The 17653-nt window shown below is 43.6% G+C and overlaps 1 protein-coding gene across 6 annotated transcripts in view; it reads right to left on the bottom strand.

Annotated features, from left to right (window-relative positions):
- The window catches only part of FAM135A (family with sequence similarity 135 member A), an 82589-nt gene extending 66026 nt beyond the window's left edge, over positions 1-16563 (bottom strand). For 2 of the 6 annotated variants that reach the window (XR_007707962.1, XM_050709550.1), the window contains exons 1-3: positions 16251-16385; positions 3999-4084; positions 226-346 (exon numbers count right to left, since the gene is read on the bottom strand). Coding sequence is in view for 4 of the 6 variants with exons in the window: in XM_050709550.1 (XP_050565507.1) it covers positions 226-302 (77 nt within the window). In the remaining 2 variants the exon portion in view is untranslated. Of the gene's footprint in view, positions 1-225; positions 347-3998; positions 4085-14860; positions 14993-15430; positions 15514-16250 lie in introns of those variants that run through there. The other 4 variants (XM_035542919.1, XM_050709548.1, XR_007707963.1 and 1 more) reach the window with 4 other exon arrangements.
- Positions 16564-17653: the final 1090 nt, after the last annotated feature.

The following is a 17653-nucleotide window of genomic DNA, read 5'->3' as shown; positions in this document are numbered from 1 at the left end:
TCCAATCAGAAAATAAATACTTGTTACAACTTAAGTTTTAGGCCAAATTACTCAAACATTTTGATTCTAGCAAGCATATACCTTTCCAATAAGCAATTAACAACTTTCAAATCACTATAAAAACAGTCAATAACACATGAAGCAATGCTGCATGATGCTACCAGTTAAGGTCTTTCTAACATCACCCACACATCACAGTAAAGTTTTAGAGAACACACTACCTACCCTCTTTGAAACAAATCCACATTGAAGAACTTGTGGAGCTCCACGGAGAATTCTACCATAGCCTGAACTTCGCTCATGTTTATGAGGATGAAGAAGTCAAAGCTTGTCAGCACCTTAGTTACTGAAAACAAACAGAAAACAAACTTTTTAAAACACAAGCTGGGGACAATGCCTATCTGGTCCTTAAAAGGAAAACGCTACTCAATTTTACACAGCTTCCTTAAATATACATGTCCTGGGGTAAACATGAATATAGGATTTATATAGGATATGCCAAATCCTGCCTACATTAGCTTCTTTCTTTGTTGTGAAGGAATCAAGTATTATCAGAGAAGTATCACGATACGATCAGCATAATATAACCTTGGAACTTACTGATACCTACGTACTGCGGCTCTGCTCTGGTACTTGGCTGGAGAGAGGAAAAAGCACTGCCAAGAAGGAGACAAAGAGCGTATTTGGTCTGCTTCCAGCCCCTGCTGAAGCAGAATGACCAAACAGGTAGCAAGCACTACCTCAAGTCCAACACGAGGACAGGGACAGCTGAATGTGGCCAAGCGGGGCAGAGTAAGGCCTGACGGGAGCTGTAGGATTTTTGACGGAGCGACTGGAGAGGAAAGGCAGGAGTTAAAGAGGGCAACGTGCCCATCCTTAGTCAATCTTTGTTAGTAGCAAAGCATTAATTCTCATTGTCTTCTTTGCAGCCACAGACTGGCACCTTACTGCTAATTTACAGATGCCTGCTGATACTTAAATTAAAATCTTACAGACTTCGACGAGTTCTGCTGGTTTCCCTTCAACAATATCAAGGGGATTAATAAAACAGACTACTCTTTCTGCAAACACTCGTCCTCAAACTTCCTAGCTCCTGCAAGCACTGCCTGGTTTGAAGAATAAACAAACCAAAAAAACTAAAACGGACAACCCTTCATGCACATTAGTCCTCCTTCTGTGTCTCGTGCAGAAGCAGTAAACCTAATAGCGAGCCTGGCCTGAGCTTGAATGCGTTATGGGCTTTTTTTGTTTCTATAAAACAAGCTTAAACAAGCATGTGGGAGTTTTGTGAAGCAGCAGGTGGTACTACCGAGACAGAAAATAGAAAGCTGGCAAAGAAAATTCCTAGCCACAGCAGATATCAGTCACCTGAAAGCAAAGTTATCTTACGGGGCTACCTCGAGCCTACCAACTAAATTATCTTGGCGTATGGCTCAAGATAAGATTTACCTTGCTGTACTTGCAGCGCAGGTTTAGATTTTTAAGCATAAACAAGTAAATTCTGACCTTGGTTTAACAGCCTGTACAAGGACTCCACATACACCTTACTAAGAACACACAAAGAACACACTTAGTACTTTCTGACTTAGCAGGGAATAGGTAAAGAGGAATTTTGCTTCTGAAGCTGAGTTATAACAATTTGAAGAACTCCGATCCAGGACCCTTCATGACAGGTGAAAACTACAGCATACAGGTGGTGCATTTAACACAGCTTGTCTAAAAACCCTGCATTACAATCCGAATTCAAATCGAGGGATTTTGACAGACTAGTTGAATGATGCCACAGCATGCAGTGCAAGGGCTATCACTGATAACCTACACTACTTTGAAACAATTCCTTCTTCCACTGCTCTGCCTACAGGATTGTGTAGGGATGTCCTCAGCGGTCCTCTGAAGCCAGAATCAGGAAGTTCTGCTCTTCTCAGGCACTCTAATTCTCTGGGGTCGCAGTACTGCATTATCACACGTGCCTCACCTACCAGGACGCAAGTGTATCTTCTGCAAATGGAACCTGACCTGCCACCGAGCAGGGATCCTCGACCTGCTGTGACCCTGGGCAGCAAACCCTGTGGGCAGTGTATGTAACACGTGATGAGGCTGGATGACACCCCAGAAAGGACAGGACCCCACTTGAAAATCCTCAGGCAGAAGAGAAAGACCTTCAGAAGACAAAGGATGCCATTGAGCTATCTGAGGCAGTTTGCATTTTGATGAAGCTAACTACATTTTCAAGACATCACATCATCACACGCCTCTGACTCCCCAGCACTAATGGCACTGTCCTTTGTCCCTGAAGTTTGGCTTCCCTATGAGGAAGGAAAACTGTTCCTGCAGGAGTTGTTGAGCCAAGCCAGCCCTTCCAAATGCTTCAGGGTCCCTCAAGTCCTCAGGAGGAAACCAGGCAGGAACAACCCAGAACTAGCCTGGCTAGGCAGATTTAAAGGCTCATTTTATGAAAGAGTTACTTCAACAGCAAAAAAAGCTACAGAGAGCCATATCTGGCATTACTGTCAAAAGGGCTGCCCCATGAACTTGTGATATTTCTGTTGGGTCTGATATGACTCTAGCTGGAGCCAGAGCCCCCCTACTCTGCTGAGCCAACGCAGCATCCCCAACCAGCCCAGTAAAAATTGCCTGGGCAGGCAGCAAGGCAGACTGAACACAAGCACACACACGTGTGCACAACACAGCGCCACCTGTTTTAAAGCAGTAACCCAGCCCTCGATCGACCATCAACAATATGTGGAAAAGTGGCACCCCTGCCTTGCTCCGGTATCTATTGCTAAACCAGCACGAGCTACCGAGCCACAGTTCGTGTTGTGCATCCAGAAAGCAGCACTGCGCACCCCTGCGAGTGTCTGGGACTGCAGTCAATCCGCTGACCTTTGCCAAGCATCGGCTTGTTCCATGTTCAGTCTGGGTGAAGGGGAGCGTTCACTGTCCTGGCTTGACGTAAACCCAACCACTACTTTCTGTCGAAGTCTTTTATAACTGTGCAAAGTAAAACTGAGTTCTTCGAACCACGTAAAAGTGTTATGCAGCAACTAAATATTTCAAAGGGGAAAACCAAACTTGGAGAAGCCGTCTTTAATTTTTGTTTGCTTATCATAGAAAACCCAACATAGAAAGTTAAACTTGTGTAGAGGTATTCCTTTGTGTAGATTCCATTTAAATTTACAGCTAAACCTGCACTAACTTCAATAATATTACAAGTCCACAACTCATTTCAATACTTAATGAGTTGATTCTTGTATTTTAAAGCATATAATTATCATTAAGAAACAGAGAAGGAAACTGACACTTGTCCTGCCTGCAAGAAACAGAAGACTCCTTCATTAAGAACAACATTATGAACAACAGAGGTTAACGCAGCATATAAACGTGCATCAGAAGATCTGACAGTAAATGAGAAGAAAATCCTAGTACAGAGGGTTAGAGAAAACAACTCTTGGTGGCTACTTAGAGCTTATGAATAATCAAAACAGCATTTTAAAACCCAGTAGCATTAAAGCACTGAGACTGAACATCTCCAATGGTTAAAGCAGCATTAAAGCCACTTGATTCTATACTGAGGACCAAAACTTTACTTTTCTTTACACATCTGAGGGTTTATCTATATGAACCTGTTCTTAAGGAGACAATTTCCTACGCAACCTTGCTAGTCAATACTGTCCCCACACCAGCTCATTCCTTCTTTAGTTACCCAAGCCCATCTCTTCTGGGGCAACAACAGAAAATGGATCAAAGAAATATCAGACTGTTAAAGCCCATCAAAAGGGAAAAAATGTTTCTCTATTCTGTTTTTTTTTTTTAATTATTGAACATTTTAGTGGTACTTTACAGCAGCTGCATCAGGGCACCTCTGAGTGCAATGAAAAGACGGATGGAGGTGCACAGAAACCTCCTAAACCAGCTTTGTTCTCAGAGAAATGTTTGTGTTAGGAACTGCAAGACACTGCTAAGAAACGAAACCGCAGCATATTCACAGAATATCTTACCTCTACTGGTAAATACTCCATTTTAGTACAATAATTAACCAGTCTTCCAGTTCTCCACTATTGCTGTCAGAAGCATACTGCTTGAACTAGAAAAGAAAAACAAAAATGTTTTACTAAGCACAGTATCTCTAGAACGTTTCAGTACTTACGTTCTTTATCCTCTTTTCTGTGTCCTAATACCAGACCCTACCACGTCCTCTCCACCAAACACACGCATGTATCTTCGTACCTTCTATCACCATTCTCCCATTTGCCCTCGGTTCCTACACTGAAATTTTCAGCTTTCTGCAAGTCTAACAGCCTGACACGTATTCTTCCAAAACAAAGACAAAAAAAATAAAATGTTTCTTGAAGCCGGTGCTCTGGCAAAGCTGATGCTGCCACGTTCAGCCAAACCAGCCCTGTCTTTGCTGAGGAATCCCATCCACAGGTGATCCCACAGGGCCCCGCAGCCCCCCTGGTCTCCAGAGGGAACCTCAGCAACGTAGAGCAACCATTACAGCTAGGTCCATGCCACGGGCTATTCCAAAACCCTCCTGAAGCTGCCGCTGACCCCATCTTGAAAGGACTTGCTCAGAATCAGCCTTCCCCCTGTATTCTTCTGAAGCGTGAGGACGTTTAAAATAACAAAAAAAAAATAATCATTCATTCTCCACTTTATCTGACATCTATTAAATTTCAGACACGAAGAGAAGAAAATGCTTACTTCTGCTTTCTTAGAGGATCCTTGTGTCCTTTCTGTATGAATTTCAGAGAAACATAAACACAAAACCTATCGCAGCTTGTGCAGGCAAGTTGTGAAACTGAACTGTTTTTGCCTTAACTTCAAAGAAAACAGAGACACTGAAGCATAAAAAATAAATTACCTGTTTGCTTGTTTTTTAATAGAAAACACTTGTGCTTGTCACGTGCAATATTACATCTCTGACACCACAAATTATCAGTAATGCCCTGACGAAATTCTGATACCATAAGCTTGCATCAAAATTACTTTTATTCCATTTAACTGCACGGTACAGGCTGTACCATACTAGTGTTTTCTTGTTTTGTTTTTTAAAGGATGAAGCTCAGTGCAAAGTCCTCAGAGTAGTGAAAATTACTCTGGCCTTAAATTTAGTATTTTATACTTGGTGGAAGTCAAATGCAAAAATACAGAATCCTACAAAGGAAAATACAACAAAAATGTTTACTTTCCTCCGCTTTTCTTCTAGCATTTAAGTCTTCAGACAACTTTTTTTCTTCTAAGTTCCTGCAGGAGCTTTGTGCACCTCTCTGCCTGACCTTTCTTCCTGTCCTCTCCTCCCCAAGTACGAACTCAGCGACCCAGTATCTGCCAACACAAACTCCGCCACCATCTATCTCTGTGCTGATGACTCAGATTTGTCCCCCCCCCCACCTGGGAACTGTCTTCAGTTCCAATTTTAGCTGTTTCTTGGACGCAGCCTTCAGCTGAAGCTCATTGTGGCTGAACCAGAGCCCTTAACCTGACCTGCACGGCTGCTCCCGACACCTACTTTGGGAGCGCGCACCTCAATGCACAACCTCACTGCAAACCTAGAGAGCGTTTTTCATTTAGTTTTCTCTTGGTTTTCATAGACTTTGGCAAGGCTACGCACAACACCTGCCAAATTTGTCTGCACGTGATCAGAAACGTGTCCTGTCTATCCAGACGGCCAAAACACATCCGAGCTAATATCCTCTCTTGTTTTAATTACTGTTAAGCTGCAAAGGTGTAATTCACTGCGTGTCTTACTCCAGCATGGTGCAGCAAAGAACCAGCCTCTGACTTTGATCATTTCACCTCTCCTTCTGCATCCCCCACAAGGAGAGCCCGGGCTACTGCATCAAGCATCGCCTACTTGTCTTCTGAAATCCTTTTGGAGCTGAACGGCAGCCAGTGCCACAGTGTCCTGGCTGCAGACTAGAGCTTCCCAGCACCACTAATAAACCCTGCTCCTCCAGAATTAAAAAGGTGAAGCGGGGGAAAGGGAAAAAAAAAAAAAAGTGCTAATTGAATTTTGGGTTGCATAAATATCGTTTTGTAAAACATGGGAAAAAAGCCATCAACGTAACGGTAAGCGGAGGTATCTAGGACACCTTATGCAAATTTATTATCCCAACTTTTAAAAGATGACATGACTACCACTCAGAAAAAATAAAAACACAACAGAATAGACTGCTTTATACTAGGATTTATTATTTTAATGAAAAATATATTGTTTTAAAATCTGCATGGTTCTACATATCTGTATGAGTATAAATATCCCCAGTTACTTAAACATAGTGAAACAATGATCCAATTTTACAGGCTCAGGGCAAAACCCCACTACTACAATTTCCTTCTTGCATGGTTCTCTAAGGCTGTATTACTTTGCAGACCGCCATTACAAGGTTTCATTCACCTCTTCTAACCAAGCTAATGCAGGCTACCTATGACACTTCAATGGGCTAGATAATCAACCAGAATACAAACTCAAATTTTCCCACTTTTATCTTTAAATTTAGCACCAGTATCTGGTTCTCTGTGCAGCACTGATAAAAACAACATACTACATGGAGCTGACAACTTAGTTATTCTCAGTATGTGTGGAAGTCAGTAATATGTTGCCTTTCTTTTCTTCTACCCTATTAATAGACCACATATCTGATATAACAACATATCTTGAGCATTTATTAGGCTTATTCTCTTTTACCCTAACATTGGCCTTTGGCAAATGACATGGCATTTCTAAGCTTCCTCGTTAAGAAGTTTAACATGAAAAGTTCTGCGGGCAGTACAGTTAAAAAGCTGCTTTCCTACAGACACATTCCTCCCCCTCCACCACGATAACCCCCTATCTGTCGTGACACCTTGACGAGGCAAAAGATCACACGTCCTGCAGGTACTAGGAACATATACCCACTGTGAGGGGCCAGCTGCTACAAAACCACGTAGCAGATGATTTCTGTATTTTTCCTCCCAGAAAGGGCACTAATTTCAGTGTCTTCCCTCTTCAGCCGCCAATTTACACAAAACACAATTCATCATCTTAGAGAGCCCTTCTCCTCTTTTGCGTTTGGCTGAATTGAGCAATGGTTTCCAGCCCTAATTTGCACAGAAAGAGGAAATGGAACGTGAACAAACCGAACTGAATGTTGTATTTGTCTTTTACAAAGACTTCCCCTAAAAATTTTGTTAAAAAACAGATTTATGTTTAAAAGGGTAAAAAATTACTAGCAGAAATTTGACTGCAATCAAGTCTGCCCCAGCGAAACGCAGCATTTCCATGAAAAGCGGCGGTGGTTCAGGATGCGTGCTGCCATGTAAGCCAGGCCGTGTCCCACTTTGGTCCCAACCACCAGTTAAGTGAGAAAAACAAAGCAAATACTACTACACTCATGTCCTAAAAACCAAGGAGAATAGACTTATTTTGCATATAATTTTTATTTAACACAATCTACCTATTTTTCCTAACAAGCTACTCAGCAGAGCAATATGGGAGAGAAAGAAAAAATAAGTGCTTACTCTAAATAATTAAAAGTCTTCTTGAACTTACATGAAAGGCACATGATGATCTTACAATAGACTAAAAAAAAAACAACAAAACAAACCTGCAAGCTGTAATACTTTGGCTTAAGGAATAAATTGCATAACAATACACTCACCATCTCATAACCTCAAGAATTTATGAAGGATGCGCTACGGAAGAATTAATAAACTAGGAGGGGGAAGCTTCCCAACGTAATTTGATTCTGTCCAACTGAAAAGTTTCTTCGTAAAGAGTTTACTAAGGGTCTATTTCAGTGTACTTAAAGTGTACTTATTTCCTTTTCCTACTTAGAGAAAGAAAATAAGCACTTCTCTGAATTCCACGTGCCACGCAATGCCATTAAATGAAAATTAACTCTCACATATGCATGAATGAATTTCACATTAAAATGTCTGCAGTGACTGTTATTATCATTACTCTGCCATATTTTATGAATCCGAATAATGCTCAAAAGAGTCAGTTGTCGCAACTGCCTTCCCAGCTTAAGCAGATTTATTGTTAAAAAAATAAAGCTTAAGAGAAATCTAACGGTACATGAAGTAAACGGTACTGTAGCATACAGTAAATTATTTCTTCATAGGTAATAAATCCATATTAAGCAATTCTGTAAATAAAAGAGAATACAGTTTACTAACTTAAGTCACTGTTCCAATACCTTTTCTGAAGTCACAGTTTGACAAGACAGTAAATACAGTTTAGGTTTGACAGGTCGATTTCATACTGGAGGGCTTCATGCCAAATAGTTACTGTCTTTCCTCCCACAGCAGGCATTAAGTCAGCACAAATGATATATTGTGTACTCTTACTAACTTAAGAAACGTGATAGTTTGCCTACCTGATCAAAGTTACATTACAGGATAATCTGATAGTAAATCTGATCCAGGAACAGTGATCACAAAACCACTTCCTTGGTAGCTCCTACACCAACACCATCTCTGGTGACAGGCTGGATGTGCCAGCACGGAGGAACAGCGACTCCACCAGGCTCTTTATGCAGAGAAAAGTTATTTCATAAACAGATGGGGGCACGGTATCGGAGCCTCGTTTATTTTTAACACATAATGTTAATAACCTAACACAAAGCCAGTTGACTTGAAGCTGACTTTACAGGAATATATCTATAAAAACAGTCTCCAATATCACTTTTTCCCTTACAGTTTGGCTTCCAGTTTCCCACAGTTTCAACAAAAAAATTGTGGCAAACATTATGTCACGTAAATTTAGGTTAAAAGATTGCTTCGACTTTAAATGAAAAAAAAAAAAGAAAAACAAAACACCTTAACACTCTGGAAATACAAAGCACTGTTCTCATCTTCTCAACTTCTGTCCACTGCCTTTATTTAATACTGGTCAGAGAAATGCCGCAGCTTCTTGTTTTGTTCTTTGTTAATGGTTTTCTCACCCTTAGATACTCTAAAATGCTCTTTGCAACTCCTCTGTTACACAAAACATGCATTAACTTTACAGTCAAATCTGTATTATTTTAGTACAGTGCAATTCGGTTACGGTTGGATGCCAATTAAACAGACTGCCATTGGGATCGCTGGCCTCACGAAGCTAATGGGGTCATGGGAAAAGTATCTCAGAACGTGAGTCAAAACCATTGACACACCAAGTTTTCAAAAACATACTGTAGCTTTAGAAGAGAAGGGACCGTCCGCAGTCAGGCCAGTATTAACATCTAACCCTAAAGAAGTGAGCAAGGGCACGGCAAGAATTTAAGACAGCTCTTCTCGTGAAACAACACTGGTCATGAACATCAGCAGCAGCTTGAGAAGATCCTGCCCCAGGTGCTCATTTCTGTCTTCACAGCATCAGAGCCTCACCCCCACAACATGCCGACACATTGCTTGTGGGACAGCATTTTAAAATGAATTAGTTACCATTTTAGAGTAATCTATTTTTGCAGGGCTCGATCGGATCACTTCCTTATCCTGTTTCAAAGCACAGCTCCACAAATAGCTGTGTCACCACCACTGGTGGGGAAGGGACGGCGAGCTGCAGCCAGAGATGGCAACCCCTCAGGGCTCCCTTCTCTTCAAGGCAAAGTGAGGCCAAGCAAGGAGGCTTGATGGCAGCAGTTTGAGAGCAGTTTTCCCTCTTCACAATCGTTCCAGAGGTAAAAAGCCCTGCACTCCATCCTTACGCTAACCAAGCAAGCTGGACGAGGAATGGAGCCAAGGCAGGACACAGCACTCCTCCTGCTGGGATGGATACAGCCAAAAGAGCCCAAGCGTGAGCCCAAACCTGACTTCTCCCCGGCTCAGCACTTGGGACGTCCCAATCCCTCCTACAAGGGCTCGCGTTTCAGGGAGAGAAGCTGAAGATGGGGACATCCCTCTCCTGAAGGAAGCGTGAGGAGCTTCCAGCAGTCCTCCGTCCCGCCAGGCCTGGAAACACACTCTGCTCACAGGATCCCTCACTTACAGTGCCAGCCTCAGAGGACAGGCACGACTGCTGCTGAAGAAGGGCTCTTCCTCTCCCTGAAATGGAGGAAGAAAGAGACGGGCCCGCCCTGGCCGCCAGAGCACCCCAAGCCACAGGCTGGCCCCTCACGGTGCCGGCCCTTCCTCCCCCACCAGCACGGTGCCGAAACAAGAGTTACGTACAGAATCCCTGTTAAACAGACAAATATAGCAACCTTATCAAATTCAAGTTTTGCTTTTGTTTATTTTACGGCTTAATAGCTTTATGCCCCTTTTATCTCTCCTCCCCACATGCCATTTAACTGACAGAATAAAGCTGACACTTGATGAGCTGCTAGGAGAGCTGACACGAGCACAGAACGGCATCGCTGTGTTTCACAAACAACACGTTCAAAATAAAACAAGCTTAATGATCACCTTCAGTACCTTCAACGGGGAGACTTGAAGGGTTACATCAAAACAAAGCAGCAAACTGATTTTTAAATTAGCCTGAACCATCACCATTGCTATTTAAACAATTTTTGGCAATGTTTTATATGGAGCAGTTTTTGTTCATTCCTTTTTTCCTACAATTTACTTGTCATATTTAGTCAGAAAATACCATACTAGCAGTTGGTAATCATTAAATCCTTTATACGCTCCTTTCACGTATGCTACAGCTGGAATAAGGAAAAACTGCTATTAAATACCACATAACACATCCAGAAGAAAAAAGCCCAACAACCAGGAGCCCAGTTATCACAGGTATTCCCTACCCTACGGACACATAGTTAGTTTTCAAACAGGTCCTCATCACCTCCTATTCTAGCTGAGAGGGATGAAACCACAGCTGATCATGCCGACTGGCCATGTAAATCTATTTTCCCATCTAAACTCCACCAGCTTTCATACCTTTCACACGTCAAAAGACAGGAACATACGTGCCAGAGCTCCTTGTTGCCAACCAACAGCCAAACCAAATATTTGTAGCCTTAGCTGACATTCAAATTTATTTCAGAGTAACACAATGTCCTTTTTACAGAAGAGACCATATCTCAAGAACATTCAAGGTAAAATTAGCACCAGGTGAAAACCAATGGCACACAGCTTCTGCCTGCCTAACAAGGGGTTTCATTAGAAAAGGTCCAGTCTGACAGAAGAGGTGCAAGGTTGGAGGTCTAGGTGTCACTTCCACTTGGAGGTCTACTATTGACCTCAACCGTTTTAAGACTTTCTCTCTATGCATCACAAGCAGTAAAGGTATGTTTTCTACTATTTACGCCCCCGTTCTTCTGGCACCTTAAAGACACTCACTACCTTGGCATATTTTGCACCAACGTATTTCACTGAGCTGAAGAATTTAAGGTCAGAGGTATGGGGAACCACAGGCCCTGGAATTATCTGGTAGTTGGTATAATCTCAGTTTGCCCAGAAAATTCATAAAATCTTAAAAAAAAAAAAAAAAAGCTGATTTTTTTTTAACATGGAAATATGCAATCATAATGCAGAAAAATCATAAAGTGACATCTGAACTGACAGCCTAAGAATAAAGTAGGTTCTCCAAAAAAAAATACTTCTTAAACCTGTAGGAGAACAAATAGTATTACATTTCTTTCATAAGCTTTAATAGAAAGAAGATAAAAGATATACTGCGAGCCATTCTGATATCAAAATTTCAAACCCTTAAAGGGAAACTTGCTTTATTAACTTTAGAAGCATCTAAAGCATAAAGAGAATGCAATGTATTTATTTTATAGCTAGGAAGCATGATTTGCTCATCTAGCTTGACATCCTGTATAGAGAAGGCAACAAATTACCTATGCCATGATCAGTAGCACATAACAGTGATAAATTCAAGAAGTTTAAACAAGTGAACAAGGTTGTGACTATGGTAAACAGATCTGGATCTGAAAAACAAGACCGTTTATTATTTCAAAATGTCATAAATTAAAGGTAAGGCTTCCTGCACAGCTGACAAATGCTGTAGATTTTTTCTGCTTAACTCTATGAATTAGGGGGGTGGGAGAGGGAATAGGTGATTTATTCTGTAAATGAGATTCAGCAAACTGTATGTATATGTATGTATGTATATACATATATAAAATTTTATAATGTTAGAGGTTACAAATTTGTAACTGTAAATCTAAAAGATAAAAATAGGAAAAAAAGTGTTTTTCAATTTCCTGATACAAAGCATGCAACTTAGAAATGAAGAAAATCCAAATTTATTTTTAGTAAGAAATATTGATAAGGGTGACTTCATGTCTTGCTTCCAAGAAAACTGCTGGCAGAATATTAAACTTCAAGGTTCTTAGCACAGAAAATATTCCCAATTCCAAAACCTCCAAAGCAAATCCATGAAAAAAAGAAAAATACAGCACTGCAACCATCTAATGAGAAATAGAACTGATGTCATTTCAGTCTGCTTTATCACTTTCAACCCTTGTTCTGCTTATAAATTGAACTCTACGAGGCTTCACTCTGTTTCTTTTCTCTGCCTGTTCTTTCCAAGAATAGTGCTGTCACAGATTTCCTGCTTGAAGTAAACACAGTTTGCTCACCTCACTTCTCCCTGACCCCAAAGTATGGCAAACTTCCTTCCTTCCTTTCAGATTTTTTTTCTTGTATACTCTTTGTTGTATAGTCTTGTTACCACAAATGTTCCACGTATTGTTCTCTGAGGAAGACAATTTGTAAGACAGGCTTCTAGAAATATTAGCTACACTGCATTACAAACATACCAACTGCTTTTGCTAGAACTGAATGCATAAATATTTAACTGCCGTGTTCATACTTCCACAGTGACATAGCTTTCTATACACAATGCTTTCTGAGATGTATTCCATGAATTAGTGCGATCGAAATGTGTTCAGTAAAATGCTAGAGTAAGCCAAAACCAGCAAATACTTGAACTTGAAAACACATGCCATGCCACACAGAAAACATAAGGTGCATGAACATTAACAGAACATAAGGACATCCTTTATTGTTCTACTTAGCTGTGGCAGAAAAATGCAGAAGTAGTACTTACTCAGAAACAGTCTGACTATAGTAAGTTCATGGGGAGATGAAAAAGTGGCTTTTGAGTGTATTTAACCAATCAAACCCGTCTGTTCCGCCTGATTTAAAACAGGAAAATGCAAAGTCTTTGAAGGTTCCTATATCCTACATATAAAGCTTTTGAAGGCTCCTATGTAAACAAACTTTTCATTAAAAGAAATAATCACATTTTCCAAGCTTTTCCACTAGCAGGGAAAAATGACTGTAAGACTAAGTAATTCATAACTCAAGAAACATTAAGTTATGCTCGTAGTTTAACCAAAGCAGAAACTGAACATGCCTGTATTTCATGCGAATGCTTTGGCTATATGCTTTCTGAGCCAACGGCCTGTCAGAGGTGCCTGACATACAACGGGAGGCTTGCTGAACGAATACCCATCGTGAACAATTACTGGTCAATACACAGATGCTACTTGTCCACCCTGTCATGAAAACGATAAAAAGCACCAGTGAGAGAGTATTTTTGCATAAGAAGTAAAGAGGGAGTGAAGAAATCCCAAACAACAAAAACACAACTCTTCAACCTTGGTTAACTAAAGGGTATCCAAGGCTATGCTTTAGTCTTTAGGGACCAGGGGATGCAAAAGAACAAAAAGATTTCAAGACAGAAGACACAAAGGAGAAGATAAATCCTCTACCAAACAAGGATGAGAAGCACTAGTCTCTATCAATAACGACTTCAAATATTGAAACGCGGTCAACAGTAATAAGAATTCACGACAATTCTTATGATTCTCTCATTAAGGTCCACCTTTGTTAACAGCTTAACTTTCTTTCATGCTTCTTCAGGACAGCACCCACACTGGGAAAGAGACACAGAGGCACCAGTAATCCCAGCATTTTATCGACAAACATTTATATATCCATCTCCTACACTGGCATAGACATTTAGTTTCTCTTCAAAAACATAAAATAGAAGTACAAGAATCAGAGTTCAGACAGGACTTCCCTATCTGTCTACCCACAGTAGTTCAAGGCTTTGCCACTCACAGTAATCTGCTTCGCCCTGCTGCCAAAAAATGCTTTCCTATCCAGTTCCACAGGATGGTTGTGGCACACATATCCCATCCTAATCACTTCCAACACTGCCTAAGAGAAGCTTGCACCAAAATATCAGACTAACCTGGTGAGAGTGAGATAATGACGGAAACATCCTGTTGCAGGGTGTTAACAACATCTGAAAACCACAACCACGAAGTCCATCACATGCCGTCAGCCTTCCCTGGTGGAGAGCTGACATTACAACCACAAAACTACAGTGCCAGGTAACAGTTCATCTGCACGAGGGTTTCAGTGGCTTCACAGCAGACACCAAGGCTTTTTTCTACTGAACACTGAACAGAACACGAGACATTGTTTTTTGAGGTTTTGCTGAACTCAAAACAGAACTAAATTCTACAGCAGTGGAATTAGATTCCATCAGCAAATGTATTGGGCTGTCTGGCACATTTCGAGAAATCACAGTTTTGAAGACAGATTTCGGTTGCTGCGTTCACTTGACTATTACTGATTACTCTGCGTGCCAAACCCTACCCAGGCCAGTCATGCAGACTGTAATTTAAAGTGAAGATAACAAATCCATTTTATTAACAAAACAAGCATAGATTTAAGAAGAAAAATAGTATTTCCACATATGATATCAGAAAACCCTTACCGGTTTTATAGGACTATGCTTCCCACAGAACAAACATAAACCTTATCAAAGAAGAAGTTCTAATTCATGTTCTACAACCTTTCCCGATTACTGAAGGAAAGCTGAAGAACTGACTTATGCTACTTACAGGGCGAAAAAATGAGAGGCAGGAGAGCGAAAATAAGCTTGGCCAACCACGGAAGTGTAGAATAAGAGCTATAGCTGTACTCTGACCTCTCAAATGTGGGTGCTGCCACCTTGACTGCCACCGTCACATGGAAGAAACAGGGCAATACAATGATTCCGCATTTCATTCATTTCGGGTATTTCCAAAGATACAATGAAGTCCGGCTTATTGCTCACTTCCTACAAAACAGCATCTCGGTGTTAGCTGGCAACGCACTGCTGAATGGAATAACGAGAACTATGCTGAAATACGTAATTTGCTCTTCCACAAACCAGGAATTTTTTCATCCTGAAAAAGCTGTAACGCTCCAGGAAAACACAGCTTGACCAAACCAGGCTTGGCTACCCTTCAGCAAGGGCCAAGGAGTTCTGCTTCACAATCCAAATGCTAAGTAAGAGAGGTTCAGGGGACTGAAATGTAATACATTCCCTTCCAGGGTACTGAGGATCACGCCAACAGCGTTCCCTACTTATCAGCCCAACAAATGGAAAAGCAGCGTGGGGGGATTTCTGCTCACTTTGCCCACGGACAACACAACGTTAAGGTCGCCGACTGACTGCCTTAAAAACCAAGGCAAACCATAAAAAAGGTATTTATGCCCCGCCACTCGATAAAACTTGCCTTCAAAGGGAAGTTTGTTTACTTTGCCATCTGAAAAGCCCACCGCGAGGAGAAAAGGGAAGCGGCCTTGAGCACCTTGGCATGAAAACCTCTTTAGCTGGAATATTATTACCGTGACCGCAAATCCCCCGAAATAGATTTTTTTTTTGTCATGCAATTTCCCTTCCAAGCGGCACGTCGGTAACGTTCAGCCACGAAATAAAGCTTCCACTTAAATCCTAATGGAAATAAAAATAGATAAATAAACCCCAACAACTCCAGAAATAAAGCTAAGAGTTATTTCCACGAGAGGGCTTCCCGATGGTGCAAATTTGGGGCGTCTGGGGCAGCTCACCCCACCGCCGGGCAGGCCGGTATAGGGCAGTGCTGGAGGGGGGCTCGGAGCCCCCCCGGAGCCCTCCAGAGCCGAACCCAGTACCCGGAGGCTTGGGGCAGGCACCGAAACGCTGGAAAAAAGCCCCCGGAGCCGGCGAGGAGCGGGGCACGGAGCCCCAGCGCCGGACATGCCCAGAGCCGGGGCGCTGCGGGCAGGGGGCGAGGTGGAAAACCCTCCCTGACCTATTTGCAGCGCCGCCCCACAGCCATAAACAAGCGGCGGCAACGTCAAAACAGTCCCCGGGCAAAAAAAAAAATAAGGAAAATAAGGGAAAATAAACCAAACTTCCCGCCCGTGGGTCACCCAGCGAGGCGGGGTGCCGGCACAAGCAAGCCCCCCCCCGCCCCGTCCCCTCGTCGGGCGCAGGCCGGGCCCGGCCGGGGGAGTCCGCCCGGCGCCCCCCGGTTCCCGTCCCCCTTCCCCCCGTGCCCGGCACCGACCTGGGGCCCGGAGCAGCGGCGGTGGGCGGCGATGGCCCGGCGGAGCCCAGGCCGCGGCGGCAGCGGGGTGGCGTGGCGCAGGCATCCGCCGACCGCTGCTCCCGGGAGCGGCCCCGCGCCGCCGGCGCCCGCTCTGCGCTGGGCGGGGAGGCGGCGGCGGCTGGGGGGGGAGCCGGGGGATGGCCGCCGGGAGCCGGCCGCACAACGCTTCCTGCTCCCCGGCGCCTGGGGGGAGGAGGGCCGGGCCCCGCCGTTAGGCTGAGGGCGGCGGAGCTGGCGGCCGCCGCATCCCTCGCTTCCCCGAGCCGGCGCCGCTTCGTGGGGAGACGCCGCCGCCGCGGCTGCCGCTGGCAGCCGGAGCCCCGGCTCGGGCTCGTGCTCCCCCTGCCGCCCCGCTCCGGCTCCTCCGCTCCGGAGGGGCCCGGGACAGGCCCGGAGCCGCCGGGCCGGGTGGCGCCCGAGGGGCCCCGCTCGGCCCCGGGCCCGCCGCCCCCGGAGCCCCCGCGGCGGCTGAGGGCGGAGGAGGCCTGTCCCGAGCCGCCGCCATGGGCCGCGGCCCCCCGGGCTGGTGGCCGGGCTTCCACAGCCCTTGTGTGGGTGGGCAAAGGTCTTGTGTGTGGGGCAAGGCTTTTAGCAGCGTGCGACAGCAGAATGCGAGGCTGCAAGGGGAACAGGACTAATCGTCCTAGTGCCGAGGAGCAGAGAGGCTAGGAGCTTCAGCCTTCTGTCAGCAAGTGCAGCCTGAAAAGCAGTCGGTGCAAAAAAGTACCAAAACCAAAGTGATTGGCTCCCTGAAAAGAAAAAAAAAAATCTTAATCGCCTTCTATCTGCTTTCCTTCCCCTGAAAATAAATAAATAAATAAATCCTTGATGTGAAGAAAACTTGCATCCTAGCCTAAATACAGTTCTTCAGAGTGGGCTTCCCCTCTGAAAGCCAGACCTAAACCCATGGCTGTTACACAGAAGTCTGTGTTAGAAGAGTTAGAAGCAGACTATCAGCAGTAGGTTTGCCTTTTACTGTTTATTTGATTATAATGTCTTTCAGTCATGCGATCTTAGGCCAGTCAGGTGGCCAGCAATGTTGAATTTGCTCTGTTAGTCTTTGGATATGCTTCTTTCAGTAATACTTCTATCAACTGATTCAACGTCCAAAAATGCGCACAGAAAATGAAGACCAGCCAAGGAAGCAGCCCGAGTGGCACTGGGCTGGGAAGAATGACAGAGGGATGAGACGCTGATCGCAGTGCAGTGTTGAGATCAGCTTTGTGAGGAACCCTAGTGAGTTCCCAGCACCTGTTTATTGCTGTAAAATGTGATTAAGGTTGCTCTGGTCACTACATGCAGAAACTTGCTCACTGCAGGCTGAACTCATGGCTATCTGGGAATTTAATTCTCATAAAAGA

Source organism: Cygnus atratus, chromosome 3, assembly GCF_013377495.2.
Source record: "Cygnus atratus isolate AKBS03 ecotype Queensland, Australia chromosome 3, CAtr_DNAZoo_HiC_assembly, whole genome shotgun sequence".
In the NCBI taxonomy this organism is placed as follows: Eukaryota; Metazoa; Chordata; class Aves; order Anseriformes; family Anatidae; genus Cygnus; species Cygnus atratus.
This window is presented reverse-complemented; position numbering and strand designations above follow the sequence as displayed.